The sequence below is a fragment of the Microcaecilia unicolor genome, chromosome 8, assembly GCF_901765095.1.
Source record: "Microcaecilia unicolor chromosome 8, aMicUni1.1, whole genome shotgun sequence".
In the NCBI taxonomy this organism is placed as follows: Eukaryota; Metazoa; Chordata; class Amphibia; order Gymnophiona; family Siphonopidae; genus Microcaecilia; species Microcaecilia unicolor.
This window is the reverse complement of record NC_044038.1, coordinates 241,196,435-241,219,008: the sequence shown is the minus strand read 5'-3', so window position 1 is coordinate 241,219,008 and position 22,574 is coordinate 241,196,435. Positions and strand designations below refer to the sequence as shown.

General features: G+C 45.0%; 1 protein-coding gene across 2 annotated transcripts in view; it reads left to right on the top strand.

Annotated features, from left to right (window-relative positions):
• Positions 1-13,453, top strand: part of SOGA1 (suppressor of glucose, autophagy associated 1) — a 126,652-nt gene extending 113,199 nt beyond the window's left edge. The window contains exons 12-14 of one of the 2 annotated variants that reach the window (XM_030211568.1): positions 3,062-3,132; positions 9,219-10,545; positions 12,841-13,453. In XM_030211568.1, coding sequence (XP_030067428.1) covers positions 3,062-3,132; positions 9,219-10,545; positions 12,841-12,972 — 1,530 coding nt within the window. In that variant the 3' untranslated portion in view covers positions 12,973-13,453. Of the gene's footprint in view, positions 1-3,061; positions 3,133-9,152; positions 10,546-12,840 lie in introns of both variants that reach the window. The other variant, XM_030211567.1, reaches the window with a different exon arrangement.
• Positions 13,454-22,574: the final 9,121 nt, after the last annotated feature.

Genomic DNA, 22,574 nt, shown 5'->3' with positions numbered 1-22,574 from the left:
TGTGCCCCCCCAGACTCTTTCTCGTGCTCCCCAGTCTTCACAGTCTCTCTCTTTCATGTGCCTCCCCCAGCCTTCAGTCTCTTTCATGTGCCCCCCAGTCTTCAGTCTCTCTTTCATGTGCCCCCCAGACTCTTTCATGTGCCCCCCCCCAGCCTTCACAGTCTCTTTCATGTGCCCCCCATCTTCAGTCTCTTTCATGTGCCCCCCAGACTCTTTCTCATGCCCCCCCCAGTCTTCACAGTCTTTCTCTCTCTTTCATATGCCTCCCCCAGCCTTCAGTCTCTTTCATGTGCCCCCCCAGCCTTCACAGTCTCTTTCATGTGCCCCCCCATCTTCAGTCTCTTTCATGTGCCCCCCAGACTCTATCTCGTGCCCCCCAGTCTTCACAGTCTCTCTCTTTCATGTGCCTCCCCCAGCCTTCAGTCTCTTTCATGTGCCCCCCCAGCCTTCACAGTCTCTTTCATGTGCCCCCCAGTCTTCAGTCTCTCTTTCATGTGCCCCCCCCATCTTCAGTCTCTTTCATGTGCCCCCCCAGACTCTTTCTCGTGCCCCCCAGTCTTCACAGTCTCTCTCTCTCTCTCTTTCATGTGCCTCCCCCAGCCTTCAGTCTCTTTCATGTGCCCCCCAGTCTTCAGTCTCTCTTTCATGTGCCCCCCCAGACTCTTTCTCGTGCCCCCCAGTCTTCACAGTCTCTCTCACTCTCTTTCATGTGCCCCCCCCCAGCCTTCACAGTCTCTTTCATGTGCCCCCCAGTCTTCAGTCTCTCTTTCATGTGCCCCCCCAGACTCTTTCTCGTGCCCCCCAGTCTTCACAGTCTCTCTCTCTATTTCATGTGCCCCCCCCCAGCCTTCACAGTCTCTTTCATGTGCCCCCATCTTCAGTCTCTTTCATGTGCCCCCCAGACTCTTTCTCGTGCCCCCCAGTCTTCACAGTCTCTTTCTCTTTCATGTGCCCCTCCCTTCCCCCAGCCTTCACAGTCTCTTTCTCTTTCATGTGCCCCTCCCCCCCAGCCTTCACAGTCTCTTTCTCTTTCATGTGCCCACCCCAGTCTTCACCCAGTTTCTTTCTCTCTGCTGCAACTGTGGCTCTCTTCAAGCTTGAGCCATGCGGTACAGGAAGCTCGGGTTGGTCCCATGATTTCAGGTCTCGTGAGACTTGAAACTGTGGGATCTCCTGAACTCCCTGCATCGCACAGCTCAAGCTTGAAGAGGGCCAGAGTCGCAGTGGGGAAGCCAGAATTGTGTGGGGATCAATGCAGCTGAAGCCAGCTGGGGTGGGCCAGATAGCAGCAGTTGGCAGGCCGAGTTCTGGCCTGTGGGCTGTAGGTTGGACAAGCCCTGCCGTGAAATTAAACCGATGCACACTGACAGCAGATGTTTAGAATTAGCTGACTGCTGCAGAGGCTGACACCTTGTGGGCACTGGTTGTATCACAACCTCTGATTAGCCCTTTATACCAACCTTTTATGGCAACCGATTGAACAGAGGGCTCTGGAACTTTATAAATCTTAAGTGCTTTGAAAATACGCCTCATTGTGTATTAGAAAAGATACTGAGAATGGTGATGATTAGGGGAATGAAATGACTGTCTTACGAAGAGAGACTAGCAGCTTGGAGAAAAATGTGAACTTGTAAATTAGTTGTTTACTCTTTTTCAAAAAGTACAAAACTAAGGGGACATGCCATGAAGTTAGTAAATAATGCTTGTAAGACAAATGTTTTCACTCAACACATAGTTTATTTATTTATTTATTTATTTATTGCATTTGTATCCCACATTTTCCCACCTTTTTGCGGGTTCAGTGTGGCTTACAATATGAGATGAATGATGGAAATACAGATTGTTACAAATTGGTTATGGATTACATTGTGCAGAGTTATGCGAGACACTCGAAGTGTCGTTACGGAATGTAACAATGGAACACAAACATTAAAATGTTGGAAGGAGATAATGAGAGCTTAAAGGGCGATAATAAGGCATAGAGACATATGTTAATCTCTGGAACTTGTTGCTGGAGAATGTGGTAGAACTAGATAGTGTAGCTAGGTTGAAGAAAGGTATGGAAACAAAATCCTGGAAGAAAAGTCCATTAACCTTTATTTCTAGGCCTGGGGAAAGCCATTGCTTATCCCTTGGGATAGAAGTACAGAATCTTGCTACTGTTTGGGATCCTGCCAAGCGTGTCCTGGATTAGCCACGGTTAGGAGCAGGATACTGGGCCTCAATAGGCCCCATGGTCTGACCCAGTACGGCAATTCTTATGTTTTTCTGATGGCATTAAGCAAAAGTCTGAAGAGAACTCTGTTACCCCTTTTACTTACAGAGTGTTGCTTTGAAATTTCAGGAAGAAAAGGGAAGTGGATGGGGTAAAACCCTCAGGTTGGCCATACGTGATTTAGAGAAGGCATTTGATGCTATGATACTACTACTACTACTACTACTACTATTACTACTTAACATTTCTAGAGCGCTACTAGGGTTACGCAGCGCTGTACAGTTTAACAAAGAGAGACAGTCCCTGCTCAAAGAGCTTACAATCTAATAGACAAGTGAACGGTCGGTCCGATAGGGGCAGTCAAATTGGGGCAGTCTGGATTCACTGAACAGTAAGGGTTAGGTGCCGAACGCAGCATTGAAGAGGTGGGCTTTAAGCAAAGACTTGAAGACAGGCAGGGAGGGGGCTTGGCGTAAGGGTTCAGGAAGGTTGTTCCAAGCATAGGGTGAGGCGAGGCAGAATGAGCGGAGCCTGGAGTTGGCGGTGGTGGAGAAGGGTACTGAGAGGTACTGTTTGCCATCCTAGAACAACTGACCTTATGGATTTAATACCAAAATGTATCTTACTGTAAGAACACTGGAGGAGTAAAAGGGACCTAAAAGAAGCTGAGAAAGTTAAGAAATACGTGAAAGAGTCGACAGCTATGTATTGGCAGATGCGTGGCTTTCTTTCCCAGTTATACTTGTTGTTGTTGCTACAGTTTTCACAGCTTCAGTGCATTCTTAATGTCGCACTTCTCTCTTTGTGGAAGAAATAACTTCAGAGCTCCTTTCTCCCATGTTACAGACTTTTAGTGACAAGATCCAAGACAAGGATGAAAATTGTGAGATCGACATAAAAGGGACTGGTTTGAAAAGGTGAGATCTCTCTCTCTCTCTCTCTCTCTCTATATAAAAGTGTTGGTCTCTTAGGTTCGGGGCTCTGTGGAAGAAAGACAGATAATCCGTTGCCCACCAGCCCTGGCTTGTCGCTTCAGTATCCGTAGGCCATAAATGATACCATGGCTGCAGTCTAGGTCTGTGTTGTTCATCAAAGGTCAAAGGGGCAACAGAGGGAGGAAGTCCAATGTTGCAGTTTCTCTTCTAGTGAGGAAGAAAGGGGCAAGAGAAGGAAGTGTAGTAGGATCCACTAGGTAGAGGGGTCTAGACTATCAGCCTCCAATGGAAAGGGTAGGTAGGGGAGAGGAGATACTTAAGGAAAAGGAAATGATCAGACCAAGAGACTGGGGTAGTTGAAAGATGTGAAATAAGCGGTCAAAGAGTGTCCAGTTATCAAATCTAAAATATGACCAGCATTATGTGTGGGTACTTAACATGCTGAGATAGATGAAGATCAGAAAGGAATGATAATACACAGATCTAGGATGGTCCAGGGGCGTAGCTACAGGTGGGCACCCAGTCTTGGTTCAGGCCCACCCAGAAGCGCTACACCCAAACCAATTCCCTCCCTTCCCTCCACCCTCGCATGTCCGGCGCCTCTCTCTCCCCTCCCACAGTTCCGACACCGCTACCTACGTGTCTTCCTTACCCACCCGCCATCCTTGCCGCGGAACTTGCTCTCTCTCTATGATCGCCGCCCAGCAGGAACTTCAAACAGCGCGTCAGCGCTGTGTCAGAGCCTTCCTCTCTGACGCATCTCACGCAACTTCCTGTTTACGCAGGCTGGGTGGGACGCGGCAGAGAGGAAGGCTCTGACACAGCGCTGACGCGCTGTTTGAAGTTCCTGCTGGGCGGCGATCATAGAGAGAGAGAAGTTCCGCGGCAAGGATGGCGGGTGGGTAAGGAAGACACGGAGGTAGCGCCCTGGCGGTGCTGGAACTGTGGGAGGGGAGAGAGGCGCTGGACATGGGGGTTGGAGGGGAGGGAAGGGAAGGGATGGATTGGATATTGTTGTAATGTTGCAAGGGGGAGGGTGGGAAGGGGGATTGGGGAGAAAATGTTTGATATGGGAACTTTTGAGTGAGCAAGCGCCGCGCGGCAAGGGTGGGGGGTGGGTGGGTAAGGAAGACATGGAGTTGGCGGTGCCTGAACTGTGGGAGGGGAGAGAGGTGCTGGACATGGGGGTTGGAGGGGAGGGAAGGGGCCCTGGACATGTATGCTTGTGGGTGGGAGGTTGGAGAGAAGGGAGAGAGGTGCTGGGCATGTAAGGAGGTGCTGGAGGGAAGAGATAGAGTTGCTGGATATGTGGGTGGGAGGGAAGGGAGAGAGGTGCTGGGTATGTAGGAGGAAGGGAGAGATGTGCTGGGTGAGGGTGTGGGAGGGAAGGGAGAGAGCTGCTGGATTTGTGGGGGAGGGCAGGCGGGAAGGGGGAGAGGTGCTGGGCATGCAAGGGAGGCTGCAGCAAAGGGAGAGAGGTGCTGGATATGCAGGGGAGGACTGGAGGGAAGAGGGAGAGATGTGGACCTGCAAGGGGGGCGAGAACGAAGGGAGAGAAGTACTGGACCTATGAGAGGGGGAAGGGTTAGTTTTAGAGGAAAGGGAGAAGGATGTTGGATCAAGGAGATAAAGGAATGGGGGGGGGGGGGTCAAATGCTGAACCCACAGTGGAGAATGAACCAGATGCATAAGGGGGAGGGAAGAGAGAAGGAAAGTTGCTGGTTAGAGAGGAAAGGTGTGTGGGAGGGAGAAAGGGGACATAGAGAGGTACAAAGAAACAGAAGGGATGAGCATTGGATGGGAGCATGGGGACAGAGACACAGATGAGATGCTGTATTGGGATGACATATGGGCACATAGGGGCAATGCCTGACATGGGGGTGGGGAGGGAGATATGGGAATAGAGATACAATGGACATGGGGGGGGGGTATGAGAATAGAGATATAATGGACACAGAGGGGAGATACCAGACAAGAGGGAGAATAGGAACACAGATGGGAGATGCTGGGCATGGGGTACATGGGTGCGGGGATATGAACACGGGAGATTCTGGATAAGGAAATATATGGACACAGAGATGGGAGATGGATGGTGGACATGGAGACAGAAGAAATGTCAAATGGACAGGAAAGACACAGGGAAGCAGAAACCAGAGACAGGGACCAATATGATATGAAAAATAAAATGACCAGACAACAAAAAGGTACAAAAATTATTTTTATTTCTATTTTGTGATTAGATTATGTCAGAGTTGGCATATGTCAGACATGGCTGGGGCCCAGGGAAGAAATCTAGGAGAGGACCCCAAAGCCCATTACCAGGCTGCACCTTCTTCAGCTTCTGGCAGGCTTGGGGCTCTCTCTGGCCAGAAAGCCAAGCACAATTGACCTATTTGCACCCCCCCCCCCCCCAAAAAAAAAAAAAAGAAACATCATCCCTGGCATGTGATACCTTTAAATTTTGCACAGGAGGAAATACCTTTCTTTTTTGTTTCGCTAGTATTGTTCTACATGCAAGGTCTGGTTTCTTGGGGTTTCAGTTTATATTTATAGAGTTTGTGGTCACTTATTCTGTATTTGGCTCTTGTGTTCTGTGTGCGTGGCCCCGAGGTATTCTGTCACCATGAAGTTTCTATGTAGCATTCTGTAGTAATTTGGCTTGTTCAGTTTTCTTGATAGATGTATCAATATTTTAGAGCCACTTTTCATAGGTAGAGGATCCTTGTTTTGGAAGTTAGTGCTGGCATGGTAGATTTGCTCTAGATTCTGAGTGACGTTTTGTTTGTAGATTTTTTTTTTAATTACTTTACAACATGTCTATTATTGAGATTACCAGAATTTCTTTGTATGGTGAGTTTTATGGGGAAATGTCCTTGCTGTGCTCTGCATCCATTATTGATGGAAGGCCAGGAGGTGCTCTGGATGCAGAATGTGTTTGGCGTTCAGTGTTTGGCTTTCAATACCATATGTGTGTTGGAGGACCTTGGCTGAATGGGGGCTGAAGAAGAGTGCAGTTCCTTGTACTTCCTTTAGCTCTCAATTAATTGGCCACTGAAGCCTGCACTGCTACCCTCATTGAAGTAATGGGGAGTGAGGCAGAGGTGCAGCATGGGGTGGGGTAGGGGTAAAGCATGGGTGTATTAGGTGGCTGGGTTTTTTTTCTCTTTCAAAAAGTTGGCAACTCTAGTGCCCACCCATCCAACTTGTTGGCCCACCCAAAAATTGCCTTCTGGCTACGCCACTGGGATGGTATTCATGAATATCATAAATAAGAACTACCAGAATTATAGAACTCAGTGATAGCTAAGTGAGACAAGGGCTACGCATGTGATGGGTAAAAGAGAAATTGGTGCGTAGGCACCTGGAAACATAAGTTACATAGAGGCTCATTTTCAAAGCACTTAGCCTCCCAAAGTTCCATAGAAACCTATGGAACTTAGCCTCCCAAACTGCTTTGAAAATATGCCTCATAGTAACATAGTAGATAATGGCAGAAAAAGACCTGCATGGTCCATCCAGTCTGCCCAACAAGATAAACTCATATGTGCTACTTTTTGTGTATACCCTACTTTGATTTGTACTTGTCCTTTTCAGGGCACAGACTGTGTAAGTCTGCCCAGCACTATCCCTGCCTCCCACCACCGGCTCTGGCACAGACCATATAAGTCTGCCCAGCACTAGCCCCGCCTCCCAACCACCAGTCCCGCCTCCCAATACCGGCTCTGGCACAGACCGTATAAGTCTGCCCAGCACTATCTCCGCCTCCCAACCACCAGCCCCGCCACCGGCTCTGGCACAGACCATATAAGTCTGCCCAGCACTGTCCCCGCCTCCCAACCACCAGCCCCGCTTCCCACCACCGGTTCTGGCACCCAATCTCGGCTAAGCTCCTTAGGATCCATTCCTTCTGAACAGGATTCTTTTATGTTTATCCCACGCATGTTTGAATTCCGTTACTGTTTCGTTTCCACCACCTCCCATGGAAGGGCATTCCAAGCATCCACTACTCTCTCCGTGAAAAAATACTTCCTGACATTTTTCTTGAGTTATTGTGGTAGGCTGTTAGCTAAGGCCGGAGAAAGGGATAGATTAGAAGGATCAGGTATTTCAGGTAGATGTTTGTTCCAGAGATAGGATGTTAGAGGGGAGAAGGGATAAAAACTTGAGATTTCATGCCTTCTTATGGAGCTATTGAAGAGTGTAAGGAGCATTACATATGGTTAGGGAGAGGTGTTTTTTTAAAACTTTTTCAGAAACGTTGAAGACCCATTTATGTACCCCTTTGTAATCTCACTTTTATTATTGTGGTTTATTGTATTTGTGATGTGTTTTATCATGTGTGTATATTGTTATCTGCTTAGAAGTGTGTCATAGGTGAACTGTACATTTTAATAACTGAGATGAGATGAAATTATAAAACATTGAATGAAATAGGAGAGAGGGGGAGGGACCAGACCTTGAATGTATTTAATAATGACAACAAAGAGCGAGAGGTACCCACACTGTATTTTGGGTTTATTTTGCCCCATTTGTCAAATGGAAGTGATTTAAGAAGGGTTAAGTATTATTTTACAACAGGTGCTGTTTACATGTTAATGCTGGTGGGATGCACAGATTTAAAGGGGTGCAGTTTCGGCAGACAATGAATGCATATGTGTATTCTGTATTTTACCATGGCAATGCATGTATACTTCAAAATTTTCTCTGTTGGCATTTGCATGTCACCACCTGAATATCTTTTTGTTTGGATCTAGGCATTGGAGAAGGGGGGGAGGGGGGAGAAATTGTTTTCAAAACCATCTCAAAATGAAAAAACTTGAGTTTTGGGGCTTGGCCCCTTAAGTTTATTTTGCCAAACCTGCTACTTGCACCTGTAACTGGTGGCACGTTTAAAGGGGCTGTTTTATAAAGACGCAGTAGGGGTACCGCACGGCAAGACTGCAGGACGTGCCCAGGCTCCCTGCAGTAGTTCTGGGTTTGCTGCGTGCCGTTTCCCATGCTAGAAAATAATTTCTACTTTCCAGCGCAGGCAGTAGGCGTTCCCAGCGGTAATCGGGCAGCGCGGGCACATTGCAGCATGCTGCCCAATTACCGCACGAGTAGCGCGTGAGCCCTCACCGTCTGCTAAATAGGAGGCGGTAATGGTCATGCACCAATTCGGAAATAAGCGTGTGGCCATTAATGAAAGATATTGAAATTTGGCCATTTTAAAGCTGCGCTAAAAAGCATCCGGAGTGCGTGGAGGAAACCCAGGCGTTAAAGCTATCGCTGGCCACTTTTTAGCACAGCTTAGTAAAAGGACCCCATAGATAAGTAACAAAATCAATGCCTTGTATTACTTAACAGCTGCTGTCCTCTTGGGGTGGGAGGATCTGTTGCCACTTCTACCAAGTGCTGCTTCTCCAGCCTTCGGTCAGTGACCTTGAACACTGTCAGACCAGAAGTAGCATGTTTGACACTCCTGGGTTAACTTCTCTGAATGTTGTTTGGGGGGAAGTGTTGGACTTTGCTGGGTCTCTTGTTCTTGAAGTATGGTAGACCTGACCAAAACTAGCAAGCTGTTTATGACGAATCTCTTTTCACGGTTATTCATTGTCTGTAGAATGATTTCCTACCTTGGATAAGGAACTTTGAGCCACGCTGAGGCCGTGGAAAGAAATTGCATGTGGAACTCAAGCCTGAAATTCCTGAAAAATCACACTTACTTTAAGAATTTAGAGGCTGGAGTGTACAGTCCAGGTTGTACAGCTATATGGATTTTTCTCAGACCTGGTTTTCTAATTCATTTCCCACAGTATTTGTGCTAAACTAGAAATAAACAAACCCAGATAACATTAGGAGGGAAGTCTGAGAACTTAAACCAGGCCATGAGTTCATTGTGACCCTCAGTAAAAATGAGTTCGTTTTTTGATGCTCCCAACATATTTTGGGTTGTTACATTGCAGTATTAATTTGTGCTTTTTCTTGTGTGTGTGTGTGTGTGTTTTTTTTTCTCTGGATAGAGCAAAATCGATTTCTTCTATGTCAGAGTTTGAAAGTTTGCTCGACTGTTCTCCTTATCTTTCTAGTAAGAACAGCCCCACCCTCAATGAAAACAGAGGAAAAAAGGTCCTGCCGAGCGATTTATCAGATGTCACCAACCACAACTCTTGTGCTTATACAAATAGTGATAAATCACTGACCGAACACCTTGCTAAGGAGAAGTTGGGCATCTCTTCTTGGGACTATAGCACGGCAAGTAACAGTTCCAGTCGTGAGCCTGCCCAAATGCAAAGGAGCCATACAGCACCGGATAAAACGGGCATTCGAGTTTATTACAGCCCCCCGGTTGTACGCAGACTAGATGCGCCGTTAGTCCAAAGCAAAGAGGGCAAAATCATGATTGAACCAGGCTTTCTGTTCACTATGGCCAAGCCCAAAGAGCATGAAAAACTGGAAAGCTCTTCGGAGAGCACCTGCGGCAGATGGCTCAGCAACTTTTCCAAGCAGCATCAAGACCTACTGGAGAGCAGAAATGTAGAGAACTGTAGGTTTCCCTCCTCTCTCAGTGACTTTGAAATTTCAGGCAATATGAGCGATGACATGAAAGAAATCACTAACTGTGTCAGGCAAGCTATCCGATCCAGCTCATTGGAGAGGAAAGTGAAAAGTGCCGCCTGCCAGACTGTTGGACTCTCGAGCACCGGAACACAGACCATTCAGATGGTGAGCATTGGACTTCAAACTGACATTTCAAAGGGCAGCATTCACAGCAAAAGCTGGTCCCCGAGGAACTCCTTGATATCCACCCGCAGCAAACAGATCTCTTCCACCTTAGATAAAGTCCATTCCAGAATTGAAAGACCCTGCTGTTCCCCAAAGTATGGCTCACCAAAACTGCAAAGAAGGTCCTCGTCGAAACTGGATGGCTCCAAGGATCGCAGCTTGTGGAATCTTCATCAGAGTAAGCAGAGTGGGTCTGCCTGGGCTAGATCCACGACTACCCGAGACAGTCCAGTTCTCAGTAACATAAATGATGGCTTATCCAGTTTGTTCAACATTGTGGAGCACTCTGGAAGCACAGAGTCAATTTGGAAACCAGGATCTCAAGAGAATAAGACTAAAGCAGATGCCACGAAGTATGGCATAGTTCAAGAGTTCTTCAGGAATGTTTGTGGCCGGTCTCAGAGTCCCACCTCAGCTACTGAGAAAAAAGATGCAATAGGAGAGAACAGCGGCAAGAAGCAAGATCATGCGTCTGCCCCTGTGTGTGTTCTGACAGATAATGTCTCAAAAGCCATCAGCAAGAAAGTCCGCCGACAAAGTCAGAGTGATGAAAAGCCATCTACGCCTAGCCAAGGTAGTAAAGATGGCAACCCAAGAGATGCAGACATAATTTCATTCACTGCAAATGAGGTAAATGTTTTATCTTTTCTAGCTGACAACCATGTAAAGATAAGCATGTTATATGTTAGTTTCAATGCAAGAAATTGATTTAGTAGAACCGTCATTACACACTGTGATGGATGAATTAACAAGGTGAGGGAAACGAGCAAGAAAGTTTGAGTAGACTCAGGAGTAATATAGTGGCTATAGAAAGTCTGTATCCCCTCGATTGTGTCCGTGCATCAGTGAGCCCCCCCCCCCTCATCAGCCTATCATGCGCCACATCTTTCAGGGGAAGATTGTTCTATTGGGGTGGGGGGGGGGGGGTGGGGAGGAACTGAATTACAACTATTGCCTGCATCTTTGGCTCCTCAAGTCAATACTTGACGGAAGCACCTTTTGCAGCAATTACAGCTGCGAGTCTTTTGGTAGAGGACTCTACCAGCTTTACTCGCCCAGATTTGTCAATATTAGACTATTGCTCTTTGCAGAATCGTTAAAGATATGTCGTTCCGCATGTAGCGTTGCTGGACAGCAATCTTCAAGTCATGCCATAGATTTTCAGTTGAATCAAGGACAGGGCTCTGACTGGATCATTTACTTTTCTATGCCTTAGCTTTGGTTTTATACTTCAAATTGTTGTACTGTTGTTCTTGATATGGCCGTTATTTATGCCCTGCGTATTGTATTATCCTTTGTTTTGTAGTTTATCCATAGCCTTGTCAGGTGTTTGTCAGATTGAAGGAAAATAAATAAAAATAAAGCATGTATTAAACTGAGGAAATTTAGCTTTTCTGAGAGCATTGCCAGGTTGGGCCAGTGTCCTTAGGGCTCCCATCATCCACCGTGAAATATAAGAAGGCACCAAGGCCTGAGTTCTGCACTCCTCATACAGCCCCAAGCTGCATCCAAAGAGAAGAACCCATTTTCTGCACCGGCATAACTAAGCCTCCTACCCACCACCCCACTCAAAATAGCACCAATGACCCCAAGGCTCCTCTTTGCCCATTAGATGCCATTTTGAATATTGATGCCAGCAGGGTAGAAGAACTTGGCCATTGCTCCTGGGCTGTAGACCGGTTGCTACCCTCACATAGGGGAGAACTTGGGAGATTTGTTGGGGGGTTTTTGGGGGGGGGATTTAGGAGAGGGCAAAATATGTACTGGTGCACAGAAATAATATTTATTGTTAGAGGCTTTGCTAGGGCAAGAGGGAGGTTTTTTTGCTTTTGGGGGGGGGGGGGGGGGGGGGGGGGGGAATTTGGTGCTACACAGAGAGTGGTGGCGGGAGGGGAAATTTAAGCTAGCTGTGCCTTTAACAATCACAGCCCCAGGCCACATTCTCTTGTACCTTCTCCAGCTAAAGCAACTACATGTTTCTGGTATAAAAGCAGGATTCAGTACACGACTACTGCAGTCCAGTAAATCCTGCAGGCATTAAACTGCATTAATGAGTAGTAAACAAGGCCCCATTGCCTGTTTAAATTTGGCTGGTTTTGTTAGGGCCATTTCTAAACATTAGGTTTAATGAGCCCACACCTGAAGTTAGCTGATTAAAGCAGCTGAAAATTAATGACATGGTCTCCTAGTACAAATGGGAAAAGGGAAGGGTGGGGATCAGGAGGAGAAGGAGCATCTGGGGAGAGAAGAGGGAAGGAGGAGAAAATAAAAAGATTGTCAACTTTATCTAAATAAATAAATGTATGTGCTGTTTAAACAGGCACCAGTTTGAATAGTGCCTGGGTCTGGCAGGCCCCTCCCCCAGCCCCCACCCAAATCCTGTAGGCCTACCTGAAGAAGTGTCAGGTGGTCTAGAGGGAAATGGATTTGCTCGTGCCCAGTGCCAGCCTACAAAATGGCTGCTGTGTCCTCTAGTGGTAGTCTTGTGGTACTTCATACTGTGAAGCTGCAGCAACCACCTTGGCATGCAGGCTGGTGGGAGCGAGTGGGCATCGCTCCTGCCCGATTTCCCCCTATACTACCAGGGACTTCTCCAGGTAGGTCTTGGGGGGGAGGGGGGACGCTAGGGCTGCCTTCTATTTCCTTTGGAGGGGGTTCACAAAGGAAGGTGTTTGAGTACTGAGGGCCATCGGGGGGGGGGGGGGGGGGGGGGGGGGGGGGGGGGGGGGGGGGTTGCTGCCTACCCGAATTTACAGTCTTTTTAATGCAGATCCTGACTGATATTCAGTTGCCATGTATATAAGTGTCCTGCTTAAATTAGCTTTCCAAGAGAACCTGTAGCAACCTTCCTAAAATGAAGTGGAAAGTGTTTCTAGCCACCTTAGCTAGGCAGTGCCATTTCTAATTGTCTCTTCCTGTTTGCAGGATGCAGTATGTGACTGCAACTCCCCGTCGCTCACTTCCCATGTATCAGGGCATCATTCCCCTTCAAAAGCCACAATGAAACATCTGGAAGCAGGACCACCAGAGGACAAAACAGGGACCTCAACTGATTGAGATCCCTCCAGGGGCCCAGTGAGGCAATTGAAATGATTCAGTGTCCCCTTATACTGCCACAGACATCTCTTCCGACCTCTCCCCAGGAAGAAGAACCTCAAGAATATTATCTGTACAGATTTCTCCCTATGCCACACTTGGCAAGATATTACCGAGAAACTTCATTTTGGTAGGTGTGAGAATGAATATATTACTTCACAGACTGGGACCTGCTTTATCACACAAGAGCAGGGGGGGGTGGTATTTTATATATCCCTTTATCAGTAGAGAGCTGAAACTGCTGTCCTCAAAGACTATTCGTTTCGATGCAGAACACAGAAGCCGCTGAAACGGACCAAGCAGTTCAGTCCAGGAACGTTTTCTGTCGCTGTCTTGTAAAACTAATGTAATCTACAACTATTTAATTATGTAGCGCTTTCTCTACACATAGGGTGGGGGAGTTTTACCTTGATTTTATAGACTCTTGAGAAGGGGGCAAGGATGCTCCTCTTTTTTTTTTTTTTTGCAAATGGATGCCCCCCACCTCTTTTCAGTATATGCCACGGGAAGAAAATTGTAGCACATTCCAGACACCAGCCGATTGGAATGGACCTCATTGTGAATGTGGAACAATGTGTAGCATAAGGTAAATTTGTTTACATGTTTGTACGTTTGTAAAAGTTTATAAAACTCAAGGGCCCCCCCCCCCCCCCCCCCCCCCACCACCACTTTGCCATGGGAGGTTTGCAAGCAGCCTTCAGTAACGACACTCGCACTCCTAGAGCAAAGTATGTTGACTTTAAAGTGATGAATTACCACTTTTGCTCTCTTTTTCCCCTAAAGTCCATACTGTGTGTAAATAATAATTATGTTCCCCTGACTGAAAAAGCAAACCACCCCTTCCATGTTCTCAAAATCTTTTATTTAAAGAAAAGTATGCAGTAGAAATAAAATAAAATTGAAGTGTACTGTAGACGCTAAGGCATGTAGGATGGTGAACTGGGTTTCTTGAGGCGCCGTCTCTTTCCTTCCTGTTTCGTGTTGTTGTAGTGTTGTGTGTTGCTGTGACACATCCATTGTGTATTGGAGAAGCAGCTTGAGGCAAGCGTTGGGCAGGGGTTAACTGCTGGAGATATTTTCACTCCGGTTGAGTTAGAATTCTCCCCAGGGATCAGTGGGGTATCATACAAGCTTGTTTGTGACCAGAATGGCTTCAACCCTAAGGGCAACAAGTGAAGGTGACCACCATGTCTGGCACCTGTATCCAGAAAGAAGATAAACTTAACACTGTTACGATCCTTCCAGATTTAGCTTTTACTGCAAGTTTAATATTTTTTTTGATGTTGCCCTGCTGACAGGGCTCAAGATTTTGGTTTAAGGGCTAAGAACTGGGCTAATCCCTCTAAATCTACCTGCAGTGTTACATTATTTCAATGTGGTACTTGGCTGCAGCCCTGGTGCAAAGAGTTTCACAACCCTGAGCACCTTCAGCTGGTGTAATGGACTCCTTTCCCCCATTTTAGGACGAATCTGTATCAAGCTTATCCTTAATCAGTTTGATAACTAAATACAAATCAGGAAGCATCTCATCGCTACTTTCTATTCTTACTTATGCACAGTTTAGGGAAGCATAAAATGCTGGTAATGTTCACCTCTAGTTGTTGAATGCTGGGCACCGGTATTTAATATCCAGTTTTAGGGTGGCTGCTAAACCTGATGTGGTTAAGTACAATATTCAGCCCTTAACCACATTAAGGTGAACCGCTTAAAGATATGTGGCCCAATTTAAGCGGTTAACTACATCAGTGTTAACTCTGTCCCCAGAATGCCTAAACGTTAGCTCCTGGCTAACAGCGAATACTCAGCACTGCTAACCGGTTAAGTACAGCTGAATAGTGGCCGTTAGCCACAGATAAGTGATTTAAGCAAGACAGAAGAGTGTCTCATGCCCGCATTAATTGTTTTGAAGAGTATCTGACTTTTTTTTTTTTTAAAGAAAAAAAAACAGTGCTTATAAATAATAGCTGCACAGCAGTACTCCGACACAAACTAAATAAATCAAAAAGGACTTCTGATAGCTGTTGGAGATGTGGAAGGGAGACGGGAACTTTTTTTTCATATTGGGTGGGGGTGCAGTTTGATTCAACCTTATTGAAAAGATAAAATGGATAGGATGTCTAAAGTTCTAGAAGGTACTTTTCCATGCGATCCTAAATGGTGCCTCCTGGGGTGGGGGAACCAGAGGGGGAAAAAGATGGCAACAGAGATTTAAGAGAATGGGGTTAGCCGCCGCAAAAACCACTATTGCAATGCATTGGAAAAAGTCCATTGGGCCAACTGTAGGTAATTGGGCTGAGAAATTTAAAACCATTATAGAGTTGGAAAAATTGACTGATAAGCGTAAGGGGAGATATAATCCAGAGGCAGCTGAATGGATTCATCTAACAGATATTGAGGGGGTTTGGGCTGTTGGGGGAATCAGTTGTTGAGGGGTTAGTGGGGGACGGGGGAAGGGTGGGGGGATAAAAGGGTTATATGTATAATGTTAAAATAAAAATTAAATTCTTGCATTGTCATGTGCTGGAGCCAATTGCTCGTTATGTTTGAGATGTTATTTCAATAAAAATTCAAAGTAAAAAAAAAATCAAAAAGGAAGTGGAGAAAAAGACCTCCCTTCGATAATGCTCACATCGCCAAGCTGGGACAACAAAAGCCATCATTGATCAGCAAAAACTCCACTTCAATCACAGAAATACCAAACAATAAAAAACTGTCATAGCATTCATTGAAACAGAACTCGAACATTCAGGCTGCTGTGATGACGATTATTTCAGCTCCACATTGAACATAACAAAAACTGCGATGTACTTATCTTCATCAGATGATCAAATTACTCAAAAGCATAGTACCATAACCCAAAAGGGAATCCCTGTTTCACCTCTCCTGCATCTGGGGAGGGGTAACCACACTGCTGTTCCATTACCACTGCAAAACTTTAAAATGGCGGCAGGAAGACAGATACCAACGTTTAAAGCTTCCTCTTACAACTTCCGGTGGGACTGTGGTGTAGACAAGTCTCTGGCCTCCTTCATCCTATTTTAGGAAGAATCTATATCATGCTAGAGTGCATTTGAAAATATCCACCTCGGAGGATACCCCCAATGAAAAGTTTGAAAGTAGGCTAGAAGGGATGGCTGTCCTTTCTTACAATCCTTGGCAGTTTAAACTGTAGTCAAGTGAATTTTCTTCCTTTGATGTTTGGCAACCGGAAGTTGTAATAGGAAGCTTTAAGCATTGGTGTCTCCTTCCACCATTTTGAGGTTTTACAGTGGTACTGGAACAATTTTTGTTTTTTTTAACCTGATGTAGCAGATGTGAAACAGAGATTCACTGTCAGGTTTTAGATTATAATGTTATGCTTTTGAGTGACTTTGAGGTGAGGAAGAGAAAACATTAAAAAAAAAAAACAACGCAGTGTACTTATGTGGAATTGAAATTATCGTAATTATAGCAGATTGAATGTTTGCGATCTGTTCTAATGAATGCTATAAGTAAAGAATCAATAGACAATTCTAAATGAAAACTCTTTCCAAAATCAAAATGGCAGGCAGTATTTAAATATCCCACATTGTTTGAGTACAAAAAAAATCCTTTGGAGGAGGGGGGGGGGGGGAAGCCTCAGAACTCTGTCCTCCACTGCCGTGTAACAGAAGACAGTTATGGTAAGATTGCGTAGGGTGATCTCACGTCACTGGCATAAAAAATATTCCAGGGAAAAATTTGCTAACATTCCAAACAAAATAGTTATCAAGGATCTATTCAAACATATGGTGACAAAATCAAAAAGACATTCAAACTAATCTTGTTACAACAACAACTGTGGCCAAAGTTTTGCCCAAAATCGCTGTCAAGGTGCTAGTAATATATCTAAAAAAAAAACGTCTAGAATATAAATCAAAAAGTGTTCAATGTGTTAAGCTTCCTCTTAAAAACTAATTGTCAAATGGTTAAACGCAGAGAGTTGCCAGCTTGTTACAGCGTCTTCAGAACATGTCACCAGATCCCAAACAACATGGCGCTGAGTTGCCTAAAAATCTACTCTGGAGCTGACATCATAATAAGGGACAGAACAAAGCAGAAAAGCAAACTCTCTTACTACAAAGCATAGCCCCAATCTGTTTTAGTATTCAAACCTTCTGGCTCGTCCGTTTGTAATGTGTGTATCCAGAATAGTTCTTGCTGTGTCAGGTGTTTCTTACGGTTGATAAATCCCTCTGGTATTCGCTCTATCACACAATGCTCGTAGCTCAGAAAAATCATGTCCTTTACACAATGTTCCCTTTTCATTCTTTTAAGGCAACTCTTTATGTTCGCGCCCAGACGAATTCTAAAGTGACGGATCATTTGTCCCACATATATTTTGGGACGTGGACAATCCTACCATAACTGTCTTCCGTTACATGGAAGTAGAGGACATGGTTCTGAGGCTTTTTTCCCCTCCTGAGGATTTTTTTTTTTTTTTGTACTCGTCGAATGTGGGATATTTAAACACTGCCTGCCATTTTGATTTTGCAAAGAGTTTTCATGTAGTATTGTCTAATGAATGCTATGACAGTTTTTTATGCTGTTTGATCAGGAGAAAAAAACCATAACTGAAATATCAATGACCTGTAGTTGCCCCAGCTTGGTGATGTGAGCTGTTTTTTCTCCACTCTTTTTTTTTTTTTTTTTTAATTATTTGTTTAGTTTTTTTACATTTGTACCCTGTGCTTTCCCACTCATGGCAGGCTCAATGCGGCTTACATGGGGCAATGGAGGGTTAAGTGACTTGCCCAGAGTCACAAGGAGCTGCCTGTGCCTGAAGTGGGAATCGAACTCAGTTCCCCAGGACCAAAGTCCACCACCCTAACCACTAGGCCACTCCTCCTCTGTTGCTACTATTTGAGATTCTACATGGAATGTTGCTATTCCACTAGCGAAGTTGGCCCTTGCAGTTGCAGATCACCAATGTGGCCGCGCAGGCTTCTGCTTCTGTGAGTCTGACGTCCTGTACATGCAGGACGTCAGCCTCACAGAAACAGAAGCCTGCGCAGCCTTCTACATGGAATGTTGGCTAGTGGAATAGCAACATTCCATGTAGAATCTCCAATAGTAGCAACATTCCATGTAGAATCTCCAATAGTATCTATTTTATTTTTGTTACATTTGTACCCTGCGCTATCCCACTCATGGCAGGCTCAATGCGGCTTACATGGGGCAATGGAGGGTTAAGTGACTTGCCCAGGGTCACAAGGAGCTGCCGTGCCTGAAGTGGGAATCAAACGCAGTTCCTCAGTTCCCCAGGACCAAAGTCCACCACCCTAACCACTAGGCCACTCCTCCTCGTATCACACAGAGTACTATTTAGAAACAATTTTGGGTGAGTTCTCTGATTACTGGTTTTAGCTTGTGTAGCAAAATTGACAGCTGCATTGACTTGGAAACCTAAAGATGCCAGACTTGTTTAAATGCCTCTCCCATTTAGCAGCCTGTGCTTACAGTTCCTGAGACTGGAGGGTAATAAGCCCCTGTGGCTTTAGCAGAGGGCTGCTGATCGCAAGCTCCGATGATGCCCCAGTGGGCCTCATTGGTTTATGGTCACACAAACTTTAGTTTTCGGTTTCAGTCAAAAGCATTTAGACAGTTTTGGTTGACCTGTAGCACTGTTAAGTTTTATTTATTTATATTTTTGTACTATTCACCTCCCCCCCCCCCCCCCCCCCTTGTGTCCTGGTCTTTGTAAACTGCCTTGATATTGTAATGGTGGCCAAATACTTGAAATAAAATGAGGAGCAGGCCTATGAAATCTTCATTCTGAATGTAAGTACCTGATGTTCCTCCGGTGAAATCTTGGCCTCTTCTATGGCTACCTCGAAAGGACTGACCTCTGAAAGAAAATCTATGACCTTGAGGAGCAGTCGATTTGGCTGCTCTGTATCTCCTGGCCTCCCAAAGCAAAACCACACCAGTGACCCTGCCTGGATGCTAGTCTGACAAAAAGAAAGTGAAAAACACAAGTGCCTTTCCAGTGCAGTTCCCCCAACACCCCCTTTTAGGTAAACCAGTGAATAAATAAAGACCTTATACAAGTAACTGGTAGTCAAACTAAGTCTACCAGAGTAATAGAGGGTTATGCTGGAAACTTGAGAAATACTAGCAGGTCAAGGGGGTTGCACAGGGTTCTTAACTGATGACACCACAGCGCAGGAATTCTCAGTCTCCACCTGTTGGCAGCTCAGTGCAAAACCCAAGCCTCGACTGGGTCTAGTAAGATAAGAAAGGGGTCCTTTTACTTAAAAACAAAACAAAACCAGCGACATTTTCCACTTAATTTTCATTAACCTTTGCAGTTAACCGTTGGGCATGATTGTACTTACAGAGAGGTGGTTCTGCTCCAGTGACAGCGAATGGTAAGGCACCATGTGTTAACTGTGATTTATAATCAGTCAGTAGTTCCCAAACCTGTCCTGGGGGGGGGGGGGGGGGGCTGCCCCAGCCAGTCAGGATATCTACAATGAATATTCATGAGAGAAATTTGCACACAGTGGAGGCAGTTCTTGCATCTCTCTCCCTCGAATATTCGTTGCACAGATCTCGAAAACCCGACTGGCTGGGGAGCCCCCAGGACAGGTTTGGGAGCCAGTGGTCTATGCCCCCCTTCCTCACCCATAAGGATGTCAGCGTGCACTGTCACAGCTGTTTTAGAAATGCAACGTCTAGGTGGCACCCATCACCATACAGTTCTTCCCAGCGCAAACGGTGAAAAGAGGGCGTCCAAAGCAAAACCCAGTCTACACTAGTTTTACATCGTTGTGATTTTATTCAAATTAAAACTGTATTCTGGCTGATTTCCAAAAATTATACAGCAGATACTGTTTAAAACAACCCACATCCTATTAACAGATACAAGGTAAGTTTACAATCTTAGCATAAACAGAAATATTCACAACAAGATTCCATGATCAAGACTTTGCTGATAGTAGCTCAGCTACCCAGACAGAAGGAAGAGCAGCAACCTAAGGCAGTGAAGTCATTCTGAGGAACTCTGCTCACTTTCAAGTAAAAAAAAAAAAAAAGGTTCCTTAATCAAAAAATGCAACTTTTCATTGAATGAGCACACAGCTTAGTCTGGGTAAATGCAAAATACATGGCCAGTGGCAGTTTCTGCCTATGGAAATAAAATTTGAGATTCCTTGGCCAGGTCTGAGATTTCAGTAGCCCTCAACATATTATGTGATTTTCAGTTGCTTATTCCTCTGTAATAAGATCCTTAAATAAGAAAATATACCACAGAAACCAGCCTCAGCCCCAAACATGCAAAGACACAAAGGCAGAACAAAAAGTTATAAAGATTAACACTTCCACAGGTAGACGCAACTATACTATACAGAAGAAAACATGACAGGCTATATATAGTTTTTAAAGTCAATATTAAAACAGATTTTACTAAATTTGAATGCCCCACCTATTCAGCTTTCTCAGAAATCAGGGTGTTGCACAAATAACCACAACTTAGAGATTCATGTATATCTTTTATGCTAAAACCCAAAGATCCAGAGAGAAAATTAACAGCGTACTCTGGAATAAAAAGGAAAATGAGACGACCAGGAAGCAGCAGTTGCTTTGACATAAACCATCTTCAGTTTTGAGTTAAATTTTCAACAGTATGCAAAACGCAGTGGCGTACCAAGGGGGGGGGGGCGGTGCGGGCGCCTGTTGGCCGAGTCCGCTCATTCCCTCCCTGCTGCTCCCTCTGTGCGGAACAGGTTACTTCCTGTTCCAGGGCAGAGGGAACAGCAGCGAACGAGTGGACTCGGAGCGCGGCACCTCCCCCCCCCAGCAGGTAAAAATGAACCCTGGGGGGGGGGGGGGGGGTGCATTGGCGATCCACCCCGGGTGTCAGCCAGCCTAGGAACGCCACTGGCAAAACGCACAAACTATTGTAGTCGAGCCATATTAACATCGTTTGTTTTTTTTTTTTTCCTTTGAAAATTAGCAGGTGAAAACTCCATGATATCAAACAAGCCTGCGTACTTTGCATCGCCTCTGGCAGTAAACTACTGCAGATATCTGGAAATTGCACACAGGTGAACTGTTTCACTTCCTTGATCTAACACAGGCTGATAACGGTATGATCTCTAAGGAAGCCTGGCAATGCTCTATATTTAAGGGCAGCAATTTTCATGTCTTTTAAAAATGGACTGGATAGTGTGTAAAGGCAGTGCACAACAGCCTCACGGACAAGAGTGATTTAAGTGTGCTTTATCCACTAAAGCACATTTATGTAGTTTCATATTCCCCCTCCTATAATTAACATTTTTTGAATAAAAATATTCACAGGAGGGTTGCACTGCATCAGCCTGCTTTACGGTAGAAGATATGTCATCCTGCACCGACAGGTAAGAACCATTACAACTGTTGGGGGGGGGGGGGGGGGGGGGGTGGGTCATATAATAAATATATTGTTATCTTCCTTCTCGGGCAGAAACAAAATGGGAACACTGACCTCAAACTGGGGGAAAAATTGTAACCTTCAACGCTGAGGCCACGTTTCTGGTGGAATCTCTCCCCTCTATGAAAGGTGGGGGGGGGGGGGGGGGGGGGGGGAGAAGAGAAAAATCAGCAAAAAAAAAAAAAACAAACCCTCCACACACACGAGGGATTAAGTGAGGAGCATTAGCAGAATCCTGGTTTCTGAAACTGGTCCTGGAACACACCTTAACCAGTCTGGTTTTTGATATTTTATTTGGAGTTAGTTCAAGGCTAGTTTCATTCAAGCACCCCCAGAGCCGGCTCCTATGAATATAACAAGTTTAGGTTCAGATACATGGTTTGAACCTCTCTACAAAAATTAAAAATGACAATATTTAGCGCCAACAGGCTGAAAGCCCAGGAACCAATGTTCAGATCCTGCTCCTCCCACTGATGCTCTTAGGCACAACTTACATTTAAGCCCACCTGGGCCAAGAAATCCCTGCATAACTTGATTGTAGCCCACCTTGAGCCTGGGTTTTGAAAAGGTGAGTAATTAATGTCGTAATTAGACCTAAGATGCTTATCAGTGATTTGTTCTAGGAACCTGGAAGTATTTGGATTTTAAGATGTAAAGTAGGGAAAAAGGCTTAGGGGTGAATTTTAAAATATGCCGATTGGCTTAATTAGGTTCCTAAATTTAGGAAGACGTTTAGCTAAAAATTAAACAAAATAAAACATGGAAAATAAAATAAGATGATACCTTTTTTATTGGACGTAACTTAATACATTTCTTGATTAGCTTAATACATTTCTGACGAAGAAGGACAACCTTTGAAAGCTAATCAAGAAATGTATTAAGTTATGTCCAATAAAAAAGGTATCATCTTATTTTATTTTGTTTGATTTCTATTGATTACCTTTAAGAGTGGACTAACACCTCTCTAGCTAAAAATTATAAATCTAGTAATCGAGTGGTGAGAATCTGTGCTCAACATTTAGCTTTGCTTCTCTAAGTCCCTAAATTGCACTAAAGTATTTTAAATGTTCTGAAACGGACTAGGTGACATGATAACGTTTAAAGCATCTATAAGGATCCCATCAGACGTTCC